The sequence below is a fragment of the Mustela erminea genome, chromosome 1 (assembly GCF_009829155.1).
Source record: "Mustela erminea isolate mMusErm1 chromosome 1, mMusErm1.Pri, whole genome shotgun sequence".
NCBI classification, from domain to species: Eukaryota; Metazoa; Chordata; class Mammalia; order Carnivora; family Mustelidae; genus Mustela; species Mustela erminea.
In genome coordinates this window covers 30,763,694-30,783,894 of record NC_045614.1, presented here as the reverse complement: position 1 = coordinate 30,783,894, position 20,201 = coordinate 30,763,694, and the positions used below count along the sequence as shown (strand labels likewise).

Sequence of the window (20,201 nt, the reverse complement as noted above, 5' to 3'; positions counted from 1 at the left end):
GCATGCACATACCAATTGTATAAATGTGTTCAATGCATTAGAGAGCTATATTTTGTGTAAGCAAAACCTAAATCTAAAAAACCATACCTAAAGAAAGTTGCAGACTATAATAGAAACATGGGAAGTTACCACTGTCACATGTATTTTGTGCAGGCCAGTGAATTCATCCTGAGACTTAAATACAGATTCATGGATATTTCATTGTAAAAAAGTGTTGTTAAATAAACTTTGTATATAAACATTTAAGATTTTTCAAAAAATTATGAAAATAAGGGCACATTCACAGATTCCAACAACCTACCTGATATTTACCATTTGGTCTTATTTCTTCATTTAAGTTCAGGGGATTGTGAGGAAATGGATTTTATAGAATTTTACTGTTTAGTGGTGATTTTTATAATGTGGGGGAGGGGAAGTTTTCTTGTTGTTTTTTTTTTTTTCCTCCCACAACTAGGGCATTTTTAATATTTAAAAAGAAGGGAAGCTGACCAATTAACCCCTAACAGGAGGTGCATTGCTATCATTTGCCAAGTCTTTTGTGCAGTCAGACTGGTCTAGTATACAGGATTTTCCCAACTTATGCTGGATCCTTGAGAAGGCCTATAAATAAGACCATTTGTTTGGTCTCAAGATGACTTGCATTTGCAAACTGAAGAATGTTCCAATAGAAGTTTCATGGTGACACACCAATCTGCAAACTGGCTCAGCCAGTAGTCAAAACAAGTCACTACGGGATCTGGGAAGCTGAAGTCTTTGAATGGGTCAGATTATCCTACGTCTAATTTGGCACAGATAAATTTGGGCTATAAATATGCAGCTTCCCTTTGTATTTTCAACTTGAGTGGTCCAAAGCAAATAGGAAAAAATGTGTGTGAATCTAATGGTGATTTAGAAATATGAGAATACAGCAATTAAACTGAAATTCACTTATTTTTGCTAAGGTCCTTCTTTTTATTAAAATGAGCAATTGTTCACTAACATAAAAAGCATCATACATGGTTTGTTCTTTTTTCCCAGCTCTATTGCGGTATTAACATATACCATGTATCAGTTTGAGGTATAGCATGTGATAATTCGATACACATATAGATTGTGAAGTTACTATTATGACAAGGTTAATTAACACCTACATCCCTTCACAGAATTACCGTTTATTGTTTGTTTGTTTGTTTGTTTGTTTTGTGGGGGTGATAACATGTAAGATCTGCTCTCTTAACCACTTCCCAGTATAAAAATAAGGTACCGTTCCTTGTAGTCACTGTGCTGTACATTACTCATCATATAGCTGGGAGTTTGTACCCTTTAGTCAACAGCTCCCTATTTCCCCTACCTCTCAGGCTCTGGCAACTACCATTCTGCTCTCTATCCTTATGAGTATGATTATTTCAAATTCAACATGTGAGAACAGAGTATTTGTTTTTCTCTGTCTGACTTATTTCACTTAGCGTAATGCACTCAAGTTCTACCCATGTTGTCACAAGCAGGCGTTTCCTTTTTTTTATGCCTGAATAATATCCCATCATCTAAAAATAAATCTATTCCATAATATATTTACTTAATTTACATAATATATCCATTCACTTCCTTTATGCATTCATCCATCAATGGACGCTTAGGTGGTTTCCATCTTTTGGCTGTTGTAAATAATGCTGCAGTGAACATAGGGGTGCAGATATATCTTCAAAACAGTGATTTTCTTTCCTTCAGATATATACCCAGATGTGGAATTACTAGATCCTATGACAGTTCTATTTTTAACTATTCGGGGAAACTCCAGACTGTTTTTCACAGCGGCTGTACTGGTTTGCACTCCCACCAACAGTGCACAAGGATTCCCTTTTCTCTACATCATCACCAACATTTTTTGTCTTTTTGATACTAGCCATTCTGACAGGTGTGAGGTGATATCTCATTGTGGTTTTGATTTGCATTCCCCTGATGCTTAGTGTTGTTTTTATGTATCTTTTGGCCATTTGTAGGTCTTCTTTGGAAAAATGTCTATCAAGTCCTCTACCTATTTTTTAACTGAATTATGTGGGTTTTTGCTATTGAGTTTTGTGACTTCTATATTTCTGTTATCTATTATAAGATAGAAGGTTTGCAAATATATTCTCCATATTCTCCCATTCCATAGGTTGTCTTTTCATTTTGCTGTGCAGAAGCTTTTCAGTTTGATGTAGTTCCATTTGTCTGTTTTTGTTTTTGTCGCTTGTACTTTTAGTGTTATATCAAAAAAATCGTTGCCAACGCCAATGTCAAAGAGCTCTTTTTCCCTGTTTTCTTCTTGGATTTTTACAGTTTCTGGTCTTTTGGTTAAGTCTTTAATCCATTTCGAGCTCATTTTTGGGGAGTGATATAAGATAGGAGTCCAGTTTCATTCTTTTGCATGTGAATATCCAGTTTTCCCCAATACCATTTATTGAAGAGACTATTTTTCCCCATTGTGTGTCTTTGGTTCCCCTGTCAAAAATATTAGTTGACCATTTATGCAGGGGTTTATTCCTGGGTTCTCAGTTCTGTTCTCTTAGTCTGTGTGTGTGTGTTCGTGCCAGTACCATAGGGTTTTGATTACTATAGCTTTGTCACAGAGTTTGAAATCAGGAATTGTGATGTCTCTACCTTTGTTTTTTTATCAGGATTACATTGGCTATTTGGGTCTTTTGGGGTTCCATATAATTCCATTATAGAATTGTTTTTCCCATTTCTGTCAAAATTGCCTTTGGAATTTGATAAGAATTGCACTGAATCTGTAGATGGCTTGCAGCAGTATGGACCTTTTTTTTTAAAGATTTTATTTATTTATTTGACAGAGAGAAATCACAAGTAGATGGAGAGGCAGGCAGAGAGAGAGAGAGGGAAGCAGGCTCCCTGCTGAGCAGAGAGCCCGATGCGGGACTCGATCCCAGGACCCTGAGATCATGACCTGAGCCGAAGGCAGTGGCTTAACCCACTGAGCCACCCAGGCGCCCCCAGTATGGACCTTTTAACAGTATTAATTCTTCCAATCCATGAATACAGGATTATCTTTCCACTGATTTCTGTTTTCATTAATTTCTTTTATCAGTGTCTTTTACTTTTCACAATGTTTTATAGTTTGTTTCTTCAGTTAAAACATGAGTGCTTAAGTTAATCTGAACATGTATAATTGTAAGCTGGAAATTGAGTCACTTAAGAACATTTAACACTGAGAAAGACAGACATTTACAAAGCACCTGGTTTTCATAGGAATTTGTGTCCGTGATCTACAAGAGATCTACAAGAGAGATACAAATTAGAGATGTGGACAGGTGAGTGCCTGCCCCAGCTAAGGAAGTAGCTTTTACTTGGCACTCACTGATTAACACCAGTTGTTCTGAATGGGCCTTACAGCCACCAGTTTGTACATTTTACCATTTTATAATAAGTGAGCCACAGTTCTACAAATGTCTCCAGACAATAATTCCCAAAATACCCCATGCCCCTTAGTAGCCAGAGCTGAAAAGCAGGACTTTTCCTAAGGTCACATTGATCATTGTAGTCATTCTTTTAAAATGGACAGTTTCCTCCTGCTAAAGATTTGATTGCATGGTGTCAGCATATGAGGTTCCCGTCACTTCATGACATGTCTTCTTTCAGGCCTGATGGAATTGGAACCGTGACTGTTGAAGAAAAGGAACGTTTCGAAGAAATCAAAGAGAGACTCCGAGTTCTACTGGAAAATCAGATTACACATTTTAGGTGAGAATCTGGGTTGAGGGGTTTATTAGGAGGGTGACACTGGGGAGAGTTTAATAAAGGGCTTGATTTTCTGACTGTTAACCTATCAGGAGACATATTGGAGATTTAGAAATAACCAAATGGAAGCGAAAACCAGTAGGACAGTATTCCATGATAGCCAGAAGACTTTGCATTCTTTTTTTTTTTTTAAAGATTTTATTCATTTATTTGACAGACAGAGATCACAAGCAGCAGAGAGGCAGGCAGAGAGAGAGGAAGAAGCAGGCTCCCCACTGAGCAGAGAGCCAGCCCGATGTGGGGCTCGATGTGGGGCTCGATCCCAAGACCCTAGGATCATGACCTGAGCCAAAGGCAGAGACTTTAACCCACTGCGCCACCCAGGCACCCCAAGACTTTGCATTCTTAAGTGTGTTTTATTTCCACTGAAAGGACAGAGCCCTTCTTTTTTTTTTTTTTAAAGATTTTTTTTATTTATTTATTTGAGAGAGAAACAGTGAGAGAGAGCATGAGCGAGGAGAAGGTCAGAGAGCGAAGCAGACTCCCCATGGAGCTGGGAGCCTGATGCGGGACTCGATCCCGGGACTCCGGGATCATGACCTGAGCCGAAGGCAGTCGTCCAACCAACTGAGCCACCCAGGCGTCCCAGACAGAGCCCTTCTTGTGCAAGCTGACTCTGGTCATCAGTCTGTTCTTTTAAAATCTATTAACAAAGGTGAAGGTGAAGTTTCTTCAAGGTTCCTAGATCAGTGAGAAATCCTGAGAATCAGATCACATAAACAGGGAAGGAAGGCAGTGGGATCCACACTAGAGTCTCCACTTTCTCCCTTACCTCAGAAACAGGACTAGCTGTCTATGCAGGGAAAGAGAGAAACTTAGATCAGCCTTAGCAGATTGACTCTTCCCCACAACACAAGATAGCAAGCAGGTCCAAGGCTTCAGCCTTGCACCATATAGTCCACTTCTCCCTTGCAGCCAACCAGATATTTGTAATGCTGCATTGGTGGTTCTAGAGATCCTGAAATTGTAACTCAAAGATAGTAAAAACGGGCGCCTGGGTGGCTCAGTGGGTTAAGCCGCTGCCTTCGGCTCAGGTCATGATCTCAGGGTCCTGGGATAGAGTCCCGTATCGGGCTCTCTGCTCAGCAGGGAGCCTGCTTCTCTCTCTCTCTCTCTCTCTCTCTCTCTCTGCCTGTCTCTCCATCTGCTTGTGATATCTCTCTGTCAAATAAATAAATAAAATCTTTAAAAAAAAAAAAGATAGTAAAAACATTTATAATAGCATAGTTAATAGTTGCTTTTTATTAAACACTTACAGGATTAGAGGGTAATTAGGCATTAACTTGGTTTTTTATTCCCAGAACAACTTGGTAAGGTCATTATTATAATCCCCATTAAATATAAATGAACCCAAGGCTAAGAGAGTTAAGGACTTGTGCCAGGCCATCCACAGGACACCTGCATAGGTCATAGTCGGAATTTAAGTAGTCTCTGATTGTCCCTTTGTATCATAAGGAACAGTGTCTGGAAGGGTCTGTGACAGCCTGAAATAGTCAATGGAACTCTTAGGAATCCAGAACATAGTTCCATCTCCACCACCAAAATACCCCTGGACAAATTTTTATTGATTACGCACTGTACACAAGAGGTATTGCCAATAGCAAAAGATCCAAAAACAATTAAAAATCACAATTAAAGAAGGACACTTACCAAAAGCATGAATTTGTTCAAAATACACTCCTTCATTTCCTATAGTAATCCTTTAGAGACTTGAATAAGTGTGTTTGGATTTTAACCTGTTTCAACTAATACTTTTTTAGTGCTGGTCTCTGTGATCACATAGAAGGTCACATGAAAGCTAACAAATGGTTTTCCTTCACAATAGAATCTAAACAGAGCCTTATGTCATCACTCTAAATATTCTTTCTGCTGCAGACATTTGCAGAGTCTCTCTTTAGTCATTATTCACACATACACATATATACATTATATACACACATATATGGTGTGAATTCAGATTAACATAACACAACGTGACAAAATAAAAAGCATTTTCTGTTCCTCAGAAAGAGTTGCTATAGGAATCAAATCACAGCATATTTCATGCTAAAATGTAATATATTTGGGCAACCTGAAGAATTTTCTCTTTTTTAGGTATTGCTTTCCATTTGGTCGACCTGAAGGTGCTTTAAAAGCTACTCTATCACTCTTGGAAAGGGTAAGAATGAAAGTAAAAAACAGATTACATAGATACAGATATGAACATAATCGTAATGAAATATTGTAGTTGAATGACCTAGTTTGTCATTTTTCAAGGCTTCATTTACCATTCATCAAATACCAGAATAAACGTGAGGAACCTGCCAAAATTCTAGATATTTTATCTCCAGACTCCCAAATAGTTAGCATATATTGAAGATATGTTCCTGGCCCTTCCCCGATTCGTAGATGGGCTTTGCCATCCTATCTGTGCGTTATGGTTCTGTGTTTTCTCTTTAACGATGGCTCTCAATCAATATTAAGTCACAAGGAGGCATTCACAACTCATTTTAAACTCAAGCTCTTTAAGAAATATAAATGAGTAACACATTTGGTTGAACCATCTCAATAATCTTTCTTTTTTCCACCAAAAGGTTTTGATGAAAGATATCGTGACCCCGGTACCACAAGAAGAGGTAAAAACAGTCATCCGGAAATGTCTAGAGCAGGCTGCTTTAGTCAACTATTCCCGGCTATCAGAATATGCCAAAATCGAAGGTAAGGCTCCCTTCTGCCCCCAGTTTTTTATTTAAATTTTGGTATGCCTCCCTGGGGAAGAAGAGTCTGTCTTTTCTAATGGGCACCAGAAAACAGTGGTCCATCTGAGTATGTTAAATTGAAACTTGAAAGCACTTGAAATGTGAAAGCTTCCTTGGCTGTGGCCAAATAAATGAATGAAGAGCAGGGGCACAGGGAACCATCTTTGTAAGGGAAGAATACTGAGTGTAAGATGTGATCAGGTAACTAAGGTCCTTCTGATAGTCTGTGTTGGCACTAAGTTTGCTCTGTGACTAATGTTTTCCTATGAAAGAGTTCTGTAGGATTGTTACCTTCCTTAAATAGAGGAAAACAAAGCCCTTTGTTGTCCACTGTTTTAGAACAAGCATGGAACTGAAACATCAAGATTTTGCTTAACTCTTTCTTGCCCCTTGAAAGTATCGTCTTTTGGTAACATTTCAAACTTGATGGCAGGTTAGTGTCCAGCTGTCTCTGATAGCTCCTGCTTTGCTTTAGATCTCATTCATTCTTGTTGCTCCAGACCTAGGATGGTTGTTACCACAGCCCTCTCAAGTTTTAGGGAAGCAGGCACTGATGACCAAGTAATCACCCAAAAGGCACTTTGAGTAAACTCTACTTGAGAAGATATGGTTCTTTGGGACCTATTCATTTGCAAAGGTATTAATCACTTTTCATTGTTACCCTGTTGGCTGCTATAGGGTGATTTGAAAACCACACCCAACTTGACCAGTGGTGTAAGTGTATAAATGTGGAAGTTCTGTGTGCAAAACTCAATGTGTCCGCATTCTGGAATCTGATGTTCTCTCACATGTGAAACACCTGACTAAAACCAGCAAATGCCCATTGTCTGCCTTCAGGACTTGACTGGGGGGAAAAAAAAAAGGTCTAACCAACCACCAAAACCCTATCACTTACCCTGCCGAAGTCCTTGTTTCTTTAGAGAATTAGGTTAAGATCATGTCAAATCGCAGTGTTCTGTACATTACATGTCCTCTCTCTCTCAATTTTGTCTGTCTGACAATGCAAATTGTGTACCAGTGGTAATGAATTCATTGCTATGCACCCAGGGAGAAACACTTAAGAATTGGGCACTAAAAGGATGTTTATCAACTCTTGACTTGGTAATGAGTGACAAAAATAGAGGAACAAGAAGATCATTAAGGGGCTATGTTAGCAAATAATTGTTCTAGCACTTACCTTCCCAGGACATAATGATTGGTTGTATTTGGTAAAGTCAACCAGGTACCTAATAATTCCAGGCAAGGCCAGAGACGGGATGGGATCAAGAAACGTTCGGTTGCCATGGCTGTTGCCTCGTAGGCCTTGGTCTAGCTATTACTAGTCTTTTGGTAAGATATGCTCTCTTCTTTCAGATAAATATATCCAAAAACAAACTTTAAGATCTGTAAGTAAAAATGCATTCATTTCCAAAGTAGATCAGCCGATCTGTAATTTCCTTTTGTGCCTCAATTCTTCTTGGTTGTGTTAATTATCTTTTGCACTGTGACTTTTAGGTCTGGGGATTCTTTGAAGAAACCAATCTTTTTTTTTCCAACTCTCTTTTCAGAGAAGTACCTCATTCCACACTACCTGCTCTCTTCCGCTTCTCTCCTTCCTTGTCCGTGATTGGCTCAGCCACTTTTTGATGTTACCTCTGCAAAAGTGGCTGTGACACCAATTTCAAAGCATGCTGGGATTGTTAATTCAGACAACCCAACATCCTCTGGCTGCATGTATCAGGTTTTCTTTCATGAACATAGTCCACCGTAGGCCGGGACATTGCAGCTTTGAAGATATTGCTACCAAACAACTTTCTTTTACAAGGTTCCGATCCTATGCTCAGAAAAGAAATCTTATGTTTTTACATTTGAGCCCCTCTGTGAGCACTAACAGCTTAGTCCCCTGAGAATTTTGGAAAGAAGTTGTAGTGATATTGCTGGAGACTATGTTTATGAAGAAATACCTCAAGAGCCTTAGATACTAAAGTCTGAAATCCTTAGTATCTTGGAGCCTTAAATCAATGAAATTCTGTTTCCCTTTACTCATGATGTTTTTGGTCATTGTACTCTTGCAAACAATTCTAAAGAGACGTGTAAAATCATGGTCACAATCTCTCTCGTGACTCACGGCATGCTGAATGGTTAATCCAGTAGACCTTCAATTTTGAAACTCCTTTTTCTTTTATCCTGTGTTTATCCCAAAATACTCTGTGGCTATTTTCCTTTGAGCTAATGTAACGTATTCCTCTAACCTATGACCTTTAACCTCTTTACCTCTGACCTAAGCCTCTTGCATGCCCAAATCCTCTTTTATAGGGAAAAAGAGAGAAATGTATGAGCATCCTGTCTTCTGCTTGGCCTCCCAAGTGATGGATTTAACCATTCGTGAGTACCTACCACCTCCTCGCCACGCTGTCTTCACTCTTTCTGTTTTCATTATTTCAAGAAAATTCAGATCCAAACCAACTCACTCTCCTTGCTTCAAGTTTTTTAGCATTGGCTTGTCTGTTGATTCTGTCTGTGAAACCCAGTGTGAGAAGTCCAGTCACTTTTTATCAGCCTAAAACAGGTTAGACAATTAAGCCATTTGTTTGTGATGAACTCAGATTTGTCCGTAAGTTTTTCAGTTATTTCTCTGTCTGTGACCTGAATGCATTTTTACTTTGCTTGTGTGTAACCCCAATTTGTAAAGTGCTTGTCACTGGTACACAATCAAAAGGTAGCCGCTAGGCCGGGAGCAATGCGTTAGGTGTCAGATAAAGGACAGTTGGGGCAAAATCATGCTTTCTTTTCCATGTTTAAGATGTCAAACTATTTTGGGTATAAGATCACACAAGGTGGTCCATTCTCTGTAAAAATTAGAACTTATATGCCTCCTGTCTGTTCTCTTTCAAGCTAGGAAGCTTTTTCTTGTTCTCTCTGGAGATTTTGACTTGTCCTTGTTCTCTAAGCTCTGGCTAGAACATATGACTTAATTGTCACTTGGAGAGTTCGTGTATGTTTCATAGCTTGATTTCACATTAAACTTAATTTTACTAATTTTCTATTTGTGCAGCATTTTCCACCTCTGTGAAGGAGCCTATTTTTGCTGGCCCCCACACTTCGGGGCGGTGGGAACCCAAGGGCAACCTTTTCCTTCCAATATCATGTATCACACATAAGTGGGGGGCATTTTGGTCCATTTGCTCATTAATCCTGCATATGTGTTCTTGTTTCTCTCTCTCTTCTCTCCTTGTTGTGCTCTCTCTTTCAAATAGAGAATCAAAAGGACGCAGGTGAACCAACTGTATATGCATTATAAACTATCAGGACTGTTGAGTTATATTGAGTTTCTGTTTTTGTTTTTGTTTTTAAGAGCTCCTTAACGTATGGACTCCCAAAGACTGATGTGGAGTTGCAATGATACTTAAGGAGTTAATTTGTGCTGTCTAACTATATCTCTTGCCCATTAGATGTTGACCTCTATAGAGCAGAATTTCTGTAAAGGCATAAGCTTTGAAGGAACAGAACTCTGGTTAGCTATGGAGTTTCATTTCATCTTTGGTTCAGGATTCAGTGATTTGGCCTCATGTGCTTAAAAAAAAACTAAAGCTACTGAACCAAACTACTCTTCCTCTTTGTTTTTCATTTCTTTTTTCTGTTTTCTTCCCTATTGAGAAGTTTGTGTTCTTTGATGAATGTTTATTAGCCAAGACAGAGAGAAGTTGTGTCCATGTTGTTCTTGTGCGTATCGTGTAATGAGACAGGCTGCACATAGAGGGTGGCTGAGCACGGGCTGTTGCTGGAAGTTTCGTGAGCGGAAAGATCTTAGAGAATTCTCTGGCTTTGGAAATTTTCTTCTTGTTTGGTCCCCAAACTTATGAGCATATTTTGAGGAAAGGTTTAACTTAAAACTTTAATAAATACATGCTTTTGATCATTGTTTTTAAGCCTAAAAAAATCCTCAAAAGATAATTAAACTTATTTCATTTAATCAAAGTTGAATGCATTTCAGATCAATTCAGAAAGCAGTTTGTGCACATGCCAAGCACCAAGCTAGCAAGAAGTATTTGAAGACTCACAAACCTATATTCAAAACACGTGAGCCTTTCTCTCCCTTCTCTCGAGGAAGAGAAAGTATTCATTCATCCATCCATCCATCCATCTATCCATTCATTTATTTTTTCATTCATTAGATAAGTGCTTAGTGGGAGCCTACCATATGCCAGGTACAGTTGTGAAAGCCAGGGACTAACAAACAAAAGGGAAGTAGCTGTTAACCTTATGGAACATATATGCAAATGGGTGTCTAAATGTAAATTACAAATTCAGTACACTGTAGCACCAATTGATAGAGCGATGTGTAAGAGTGCATTACCAGAAAACCATGGAAGTTTTCACAAGGGTGGAGAGCTCAAATGCATCTTGAAAATAAATCAAATCAGTGAAAGGGAGCTGAGATTGGAAAGTGGAAAGACATCCTAGATAGATTGTGTGCAAATGCATAAAACTGTATAGCTAATTCTTTTAAAAAATAGCTAATTCTTAAAAAAAAAAATAGCTAATTCTTATCCAATGTGTATTATGTGCCAGGTATGACTATAAGTACTTTAAATATTTTAATTCATTTAATCCTCAAAACCCCTTATGAGGTAGACACTACTATTATTCCTTTATTCCTGTTTTAGAGATGAGCCATCTGAAGCACAGGTTAATTAACACACTCCTAGAAGACTAAGTGGTAGAGCCAGAATCTGAGCCCAGACAGAGGCCACATTCCTTTTTTTTTTTTTTTTTTTAATTTATTTATTTGACAGAGAAAGATCACAAGTAGATGGAGAGGCAGGCAGAGAGAGAGAGGGAAGCAGGCTCCCTGCTGAACAGAGAGCCCGATGTGGGACTCGATCCCAGGACCCCGAGATCATGACCTGAGCCGAAGGCAGCGGCTTAACCCACTGAGCCACCCAGGCACCCCAGAGGCCACATTCTTAAAGACTCTGTAATTCGGTATGATTGCAAGACAAGGTGCAGTGCTGGCAGTAATGGGTGCTGATGATGGCAATGTATGCAGGAGGCAAGATCTCATATATGCCTTAATAATAGGGTTCAGACTGTATCTCGTGGGCCAGAGGTTCTTAGCCTGGAATCTATGCCAATGTTACCATGCATAAGAATTTTTCAAGGGAAAAACAGGTCTCACTTCCAAAGGTGAAGGCTTTTTAAGGAAGGGAGTAGCTTGGTAATTTGCACTCCAGAAAAATTACACTATCTAAACCATGATGGACAGAAAGGACTGGGTAGCAGAAAGAGTAAAACTAGACCTAAAAGGTTAAGGTCAAAGCAGAGATGGTTTTGAAACTTGGTATGTCCCGGATCTCTTCTAGGCACAGCAGCATCATAATTGCTTCTTTTCTGACCTCTAAATATTTTTTCTTACCCTCTCCCTCCCTCTTCAATTTCCTTAGGGGGAACAAAGCACAAACATGCAGATGGGTATGCAAAGCCAGCTGATGGAGGGGACAGGGCAAAGCTGGAGTCACCTGTGTAGATTGGGGTGGACAGCTGCAGAGTTCTTTAGTCAGGCTGTGCTTCAAGAAGCTATGGGACTCTGCATATGGCATTTTGGTGGACTTATGCTTTCTGTTTGGTGGCATTATTAGAAATTAAATGTTCTGTTTAATTACAGTGTCTTTAAAAAAAAAAAATGTAAAAGGCTGCTACTCTATGAAAGAAAAGCTGTGACTCCTGCAAATGAATTCTATCATTTTAAATACATTTCATTTAAACTGTCACACATTCTGAACCCTGTAAGCTCTAAGAAAGTCTATACTGCTATTGCTGTTTTGCCTCAATTCTTGGCTAAATACTTGCATAATTTTCTGAGCATCATAAGGATTCTACTGGAACTTGAAATAAAATAATTTTTCCTTCAAATATGCCAAGGATTTATATGATTAAATAGATGGATAGACAGACAGACACCCCAACTATGGGCCCAGGCACTATGCTAAAGACTTTACATGGAGGATCTAATTAATCTTATCTTACTCCTGTGAATAAGGCTTTATTATTGCCCCTTTTACAAATTCAGAGAGAATAAGTGACTTTCTCAAGAAGGACTTGAACGCAGATCTTTCTAAATACAAACTACAACCCTTTCTGTTTCTTTCCACTGTGCAGCCTTTCCAACTGGGACAATACCCATTCATTCAGTGACTAAGTTCCAAAATATCTACAACTTTTGATCCAGGAAGGCCACAAAAAAACAAACAAACAAAACCCAGAGCAGTTTTTTCTGGAACCAGGTCATTGTCAAAATCCTTTCATGGGGAAGTTTCTTAGCAGTTGAGATTCTCTAAGATTGCCAAAAAACTGAGGACTTGTTTTTTTCCTACAATTGATAGAAACTTGTTAGAACAGGTCAAAAGCATCCAAAGGACTGCCAAGCAGATTCTGTAGTCGACACTTTATATCTTTTCCTATCTCTGGTGAAACTTCCCATAGGTCCAAGGTCCTGCACATACTCAGGATCCCCCACCCCATGCCCTACCTTATCTTTCAGACACAAGATAATGGCCCCACCTGCAATCCATTAACTGGCATGAGTTTTCAGTATGACTGCTGATGATGTCCAATATTCACATGTTAACATCCTTTATGTACAGCTCCAAGAAAATACTACTTCAGAACCAGCCTCAGCACTCAGGAATTGTTACACCAAAAATTTAAATAACTGTTTGGAGTCTGACGAGTTTTTTTTAAACTTCTTTAAAAACCTCATTTTTATTTTCTGTAGAAGAGGCTGATGATGGTTCCTCCCCCAAAGGGCTGCTGGAAAGATCTAAACACATATTCCAAATAAAGATTTTAGCACACTACCTGGCACATAGTAAATACTCATTATATATATATTAGCTGTTATTATTTATTTTATTTAGAAATAAACTTCTAAATCCAAATGTGTAGTATAGACATGCTATTTTATTTCAGAAACAGAATATAAATAATGCTTTTCAAACTTCAATGATCATACAGATCCCTGAGGATCTTATTAAAAAACATAGATTCTGATCTAGTAGGTCTTTGTTGGGACCTGGAAATCTGCATTTCTAACAAGCTCCCACATGGTGCCGAAGCTACTGATCCAGGGATTGCAGTTGGGATGTCAGTGAAATCTAGGGGGATGTTGATTTGTCCTTTTATCATAAACTTCAAAATAAAACATTGCAATATAGCTCTACATATATTTGTTAAATACCCAGTAAGTTCCCAGAGCAATAAGCAAAAGCAGCCATTGTCCCTACCTAGGTGCTTATGATAAGGTAGAGACACAAGTGTAAAACAAATAATTACATTCTGCTGACTATGGTAAAGGGGAATGTAAGGTACTGCAAGATTTTGCCTAAGCCAGGGTCTTTGAAATATTCCCAAGAGGAGATGTCCTCGAAGTCGAGGGCTGGCTCCCCAGGAGGAACTGTCAGGGGTATTCCTGTCCTTGTTGAAGTGTTTGCCTCTATTGACCATCCTTTCAGATGCCCCCAAGATCCTGCCCCAAAAAGCTTGTGGCCATATACATAAAAGCTTAGTTCGGGACTACATGGATATTTAATAATTAAAGTAGGATTCTTGCTGGGGCACCTGGATGGTTCAGTGGGTTGAACCCTCTGCCTTTGGCTCAGGTCATGATCCCAGGGTCCTGGGATCGAGCCCCGCATCAGGCTCTGTGCTCAGTGGGGAGCCTGCTTCCCCTACTCTCTCTCTGCCTGCCTCTCTGCCTACTTGTGATTTCTCTGTCAAATAAATAAATAAAATCTTTTAAAAAATAATAAAAAATAAAATAAAGTAGGATTCTTGCTATAGCGAGTGGCAAAAAAAAAAGAAATAATAAAAAACTCAAAAATCTTAAGCAAGAAAAGGGAATTTCTGTATCCCTCCCCCCTTACTGCCCCGCCCCAGGTAACTAGGAAATGCACAGAGGAACTGACTCAGGGATAAAGAATTTTAGTGTATTTTGATCTCTCCAACTGCTGACAGACTTCTTTAATGTGACTGGGAGTCGTGATAGGGGAGTTGGGAGCAACGTGGTTTTGTCCTAGCAGATGACCCTAGAGGAAAAAGAATTTTTCTTTCCAGGCAATTGTATAATGTTCCAGAGAAGGGCCTCATTGGCCCAGCTTGAGTCACATGTTAACCCCTGAGCCAATCATGTTACCCATGATCGATTGCAGTGCTGTGATTGGCCTGGCTTGGCTCATATGACTGTCCTTGTATTTGTGGCTGAAATTCCTTGACATTCCCACCAAAACCACATGAGTAGAGAAGCAATTCTCCTGGGGAAGGTTACTATTCATACACAAATAACAGATGTCCAGTATACCCAAAATTAAGCTCATTTTTCTTAGGTGCAACAGTTCAATCTTCAGAGACTGATTTGGGGTCTAGAGATACCAAACTGGAGAAGAAACATAATAGTATTATTTTTTCCTTGTTGATGTAATGTAACTGAAATAAAAATATTTTAAATGACCTTAAGCCATTTTTAATTGCATCAAGACACCCAAAGTTGTTCTCTGGTTTGGAAGTTTAAGTTACAATGTTTACTATTTGGTGATTGAGTTTAGTATATTTGTTAAGTAACCAGGGTCTGTTGGTAACTGATAACGTTATTGTATAGCTATACGCATGATGCAACTACAGAGCCATTTGTTTTTCCAGGAAAGCACTGCACTGGGTAGATTCACTGAGGATTTCCTTCCACAAGTATTTGAGGACTGACTCTGGACCAGGAACTGCTTTAGCCCTAGAAATACAAAATTCATTGGGCATAGCGAGAGACTGACATTGAATATAATTGGCTATTTTTAAGGGCCATATATGCTCATGTAGAGGTATCAACAGAGGAGGTGGACCTTTGTTATAAAGGCACTCTCTTGCTATCGCATATGAAGGTATAGCTCTTGTTATGAAGGGATCTCGTAAGGGCTTCTGAGCAGGGGTATGACAGGCTCAGATATGTGCTTTACAAGGTCACTCTGGCTGTGCATAGGCAATGAACTTCAGAGGAAGAAAGGGACTAAAAGCTGCCTGGCAGTCTTTAGCAACAGTTGAGGTGGAGATGGCGAGATGAATTGCATGTCTATGCCATCGGCAAGAGTGTGGGCACATGACCTAATACAGTGAAAGACAAAATGAAGAGACATTTTGGAGATAGAATGGATAGACCATGCTGCCCATGTCCTTATAGGGAAGAGACAAAAATAGCTATATGAAGAGTGGAGAAATCGATCCATTGATTCATCCACATCTTTATTACCATATGCTTTGCTGTGATAGGGATGAAATCTTCTGAAAGGGAGTGATGAAGATGCAAGGCATCAAATGTACATAATAGTTAACCTCACTGAAGAAATTATGCTGAAATGTTACCTTACAGCAAATGTGCGGTCCATGGAGCCATGATTTTAGAGAGGCGGTGTACTCTGGAAAGGGGGACGTGGCAATCTACTTAGCTTTCTCTTCCTACTCTAGCTCTTGTCCCCACCCACCCACCCACTCCTAAATAGTAGCAAATTGCTACAGGCTAGTTATTTCCAGTGATAGCATAATACTAATACTGGTATCTTCAGTAACACATCAATAGGTTGGAACTTGGTAGTAAGTGGGTTTTCCATCAACCATATCCATCTCTCATGATATTTCAGGGACTGGCAATTCCCTTGTTGGAAGCAGAGATGGTCAGGTTATTTAAGGGCTAATTGGAGTGTCTCTCGCTCCTGGATGCTTCTCTTCCTTGGCTTAGCTGAGCATGTAGAGGAATTCTCTTTTTGTTTTTCTGCAGTCACATTTAACTCTCTCTCTGGAAGCCAAGCAGATTTAATTGTGTAAACATGAGCAATGGTAATTGGGTAAATGAAGTTGGAAACCAAGGTATGATGTTTTTGTTTTGCTCTGTGAAGAAAAAAAAAATAGGGAGCTTGTTTTTCTATGGTGGCAAACCTCACTGTCAGAATTCTGGACAGGCAGTTGGCAGGAGGGAATCCCTTTACGAATTTTTATCAAGACCCACTGAGCTGAAATATGTATTGGCTGCCTCATGGGGGATGGGGGGTGGTTCTGGATCAGCCCGGGGACACATCATTGTTTTATAAACTACCAGGACAAGTGTTTCTCTACACAGGCTCAGCTCTCTGGGTGAGAATGAATAAGAAGTCACCATGAAAATGGCATGCTCAGGTAACACTGAAAGAGCCATGAGGATGAGTTACCAGAGATGTACCTAACTTTCAGTACAGCTGTAGGTGGAAAACCAGATTTTAACAAACAGATTAGAATATGGAGTACTTTTTCATAAAGAAAGCATCAGTAGTTGCCTTCCCTTAAATAGCTTTAATTCCACACTGATTTTTTGCAATTCTGCTTAGGCACAGTTTTTTTCCGAACAAAAGATCTAAATAAGAGGAGACTGGTAATTTTTTTTTTTTAAGTCTTGCATTCAAAACACTGAGGGGGTCCCATCCACAAGCAAAAGACCTCATCAACTTTTGCTTCCAATAGATGGTTTCACCAGAGTATTATATTTAGCCTTATTTCTCATATTTTTATTAATGTTGCTAGAATTCCATTTCCTATAAGCCTGCAGTAAGATTCATTTTCCCAGTTGAAAATTCAAGCAAACCAAGAAGCAAACTTGGCAATGTAGTGTGTCCCCCCTCACCATACAGATTGCTTTATAAATGAGGAACTTAAAAAGGAGCAGGTCTAAGGTTAATGAGACACTCATTAAAGAGAGAGAACTCTAGAAGCTTATAGTGCTCTGTGTCTGTATTGAAGGAGAGACTATTGTTATAGGATGTTTGCTGTGCTGATATCGTAAACCACATGACAGATGGGTCAAGTGCTGATTACAGTATTCTAACATTTGGAATAGCAAGTAACATATTTGATAAGCTGGCAAGTTTTTATATATGATTCAACCCACAATATAAAAGCCATGAGAATTCCAAATTGAAAATAATTAAATGAGCTGGAAACAATCAGATACCACACATTTTTCCCCAAAATGACAGATTTTGACATGTTGAAATTCCACAAAGGGAGCAAGAATATTCCCTAGCTCACTTGAACTAATAATGGCCCTTCATCTGCTTTTGTAAAGCAATTAATTCCTGCCTTCTCACAGTGTTGGGAAGAATAGTAAATGTTTGTAGGCACCTTAGGTTTTTTACAGAGCTCTGTCCACGCATTGTTTTATTTGCTCTTATTATCAGCCCCACAAGGTACGTAAAGAAAGATACTAATATCTCACTTCATAGCTGAGGAGCCTGAAGCACAGAGGGGTTTAAGGAGAAGGTGGAACGTTACATAAGAAAGTTAAGTAGCATATTGAGAGTGAGAAGCCAGTTCCATCAAGTCTGCTCATTGGAAGGAGGAAGGAGCTATTCACATAGAGGCGTTCTTCATTGAACAAAAGTGTATCTTCTTTCTGTCAATGATCCTGCTACCATCATTCATGTATACCCATCTGGAGAGAGGTATCCCGTGTTCGTATTCAGCCTATGAGTGTACGGGTAGGGCGGTACGGGTGATGCTGGTAAGAGTCCTGTCCCTTGTCACAATGTCGTACCTCTGTAATATTGCAGTGACTCCAAGAAATCAGCAGCTCTCCATCTGTGTTTCATCATTGTTGCTTGTTTGGTTGTTCTTTTCAGACTTCATCATCTTCCTTGTCACCTTTGTGAAAGTCACATTGTCTCTTTCCTTTTTTACTGTCTCTCCTCACCTTCCTGAGCAGCTCCCCCGCCACCTCCTGGGCCTCCTCCACCCACCCAAAAGCAGACCAGCATGTTATATCAGAGGCTCAAAGGCATGCGTAGGCCAAAACCAAGTACTGTAAACTTCTACCATTACTTTATTCAGCAGCTTCCTAGCTTAGTTTGCTTTTCTGTTTATTTTTCTTCTTGAAATTTTGTTTCGGTTTGGAATATTAAGCTGAGGCTCAGGCTCTCGAGTTTGACACTGTAGGTTTTAAGACAGTCGAAAGAGAGCATTTATTTCCAAATGTCCACATTTTTTTGTCTAGCTATGTCTGACATATGCAACATTTTCAAATCTCAATGTCAGCACAAAATAACATTGTTGTTGCATAACATTTTGCATGATGATTTTTTTTATATGTTATGAGCTTCAATTCTGTTGTATGAAATGTTTACTAAGTATATGGTAGTTTTAGTTCCCCTTCTTCAGTGCTCCAGCTAGTACAAGATTGGGTGATAGGAACGTTGCAATCCATTTCAAGACAGCAGAAGTGACAAAAAAAAAATCATGTCTAAGCACAAATTTCTCCTTGACCTCTGATAGGGGGGAGGGAGGATGTGCTAGAGGATTTTACACGATATTTTCTTTAAAGACAACATCTTAGAAAAGTTGTTTTTAGTGCCATTTTTGCCACTTAGCTAGTCAGTTAGATATGCAAATGAAGAAGAAAATAGTGTCGTGTCTCAATAAAGTGGCTTGATCTATAGATAATGGTATTGCAGCTAATTAAAAGTAAATGAAAGACTCTTACATGGGTTAATTGGAAGATCAAGCATCCTAGATTAAAGGATCCTTAACCTGCTTATTTTAATGGTTGCGTGTTAAAGTAAAATTGCAAAAGTTTTTATTAAACATACTGTTTGTATATATACATCAGTCATACACATATCTGTGTACATGTGCACACACTTAGAAGGGCTGCCTGCACATATACACTTATGTGTATCTATCAATATATATTGTAGTCAATCTAAGAGTACTGCATATTAAAACAAATCTTCAGGTGGTCCTAGTTTAAGCATCTTGGATTTCTCCAAACACAAAAATCATTCAGTCCTTAAGTGAAAATACATAAAAATATTGGTGGGAATTATTTCATGTCTATATCATATGTCATGTATACCTATAATTCCCCTAGATGTGGTGAGTGTTCCACCCAAAGGACAATGTTCTTTATTCTTAAAGCTAGAGATTTCAAAGATGTGCCCCAAGTGGGATTTCCGGCAGATTTGTATTAATGTGCAGGCTTGTCTGGTTAATAGAAAATGTATGTAAGTGTGTGACGTGTGTATGTGGGTGTATGTGTCGAATGGGTAATAAGCATAGGATGAGGAATTTGCAAATTGATGTGTAAATGTGAATACCAACTAATAAAAAATAGTAGCTTATGCATATTTACTATCAAAATGCAAATACCTCATTCTACACATATTACTCAAACATATATACACAGTATGTTTGTAGAAATGCCTGAAAGTCTACTGATAAAATTATGATAGCCCATTTATGAACTTATACATGGGCTAGGTGCCCCCAAAGCATAGAAGTCAATCTTGTCACTCATTCTCTCCCCATGTATTTATTACTCTGGACCAGACAATGAGCCAACCAACCCTAAACTCTGCACATTTCCTTCTTTTGAGTGTTGGATATTCTCCACCTGATCTGTATATTTATGTTCCCCACTGCTCCCCCACTTCATGCCCTAGCCATATCCAGCCACATTTCCACCTGTGCCCAGTAGATACAATGGTGCAATCCATTGGCCTAAATCCAGAAAGCCACTTTCACACCAGTCATTGGACCTTGTTGGACTAAAACTTTAAGTACCTTGACAATCATACCCAACCCTATCTACCATTCTTAGTTTCTATTGGCTGAGACACTCTTTTTGCACAGTGCTTCACACAATTTGTT

At 39.0% G+C, this 20,201-nt stretch overlaps 1 protein-coding gene across 24 annotated transcripts in view; it reads left to right on the top strand.

Annotated features, from left to right (window-relative positions):
- Positions 1-20,201, top strand: part of CADPS (calcium dependent secretion activator) — a 468,270-nt gene that overhangs the window by 344,183 nt on the left and 103,886 nt on the right. For 10 of the 24 annotated variants that reach the window (XM_032324053.1, XM_032324165.1, XM_032324087.1 and 7 more), the window contains 5 exons: positions 3,616-3,717; positions 5,869-5,932; positions 6,348-6,471; positions 8,808-8,876; positions 9,749-9,766. In XM_032324053.1, coding sequence (XP_032179944.1) covers positions 3,616-3,717; positions 5,869-5,932; positions 6,348-6,471; positions 8,808-8,876; positions 9,749-9,766 — 377 coding nt within the window. The remainder of the gene's footprint in view (positions 1-3,615; positions 3,718-5,868; positions 5,933-6,347; positions 6,472-8,807; positions 8,877-9,748; positions 9,767-20,201) is intronic. The other 14 variants (XM_032324202.1, XM_032324218.1, XM_032324193.1 and 11 more) reach the window with 3 other exon arrangements.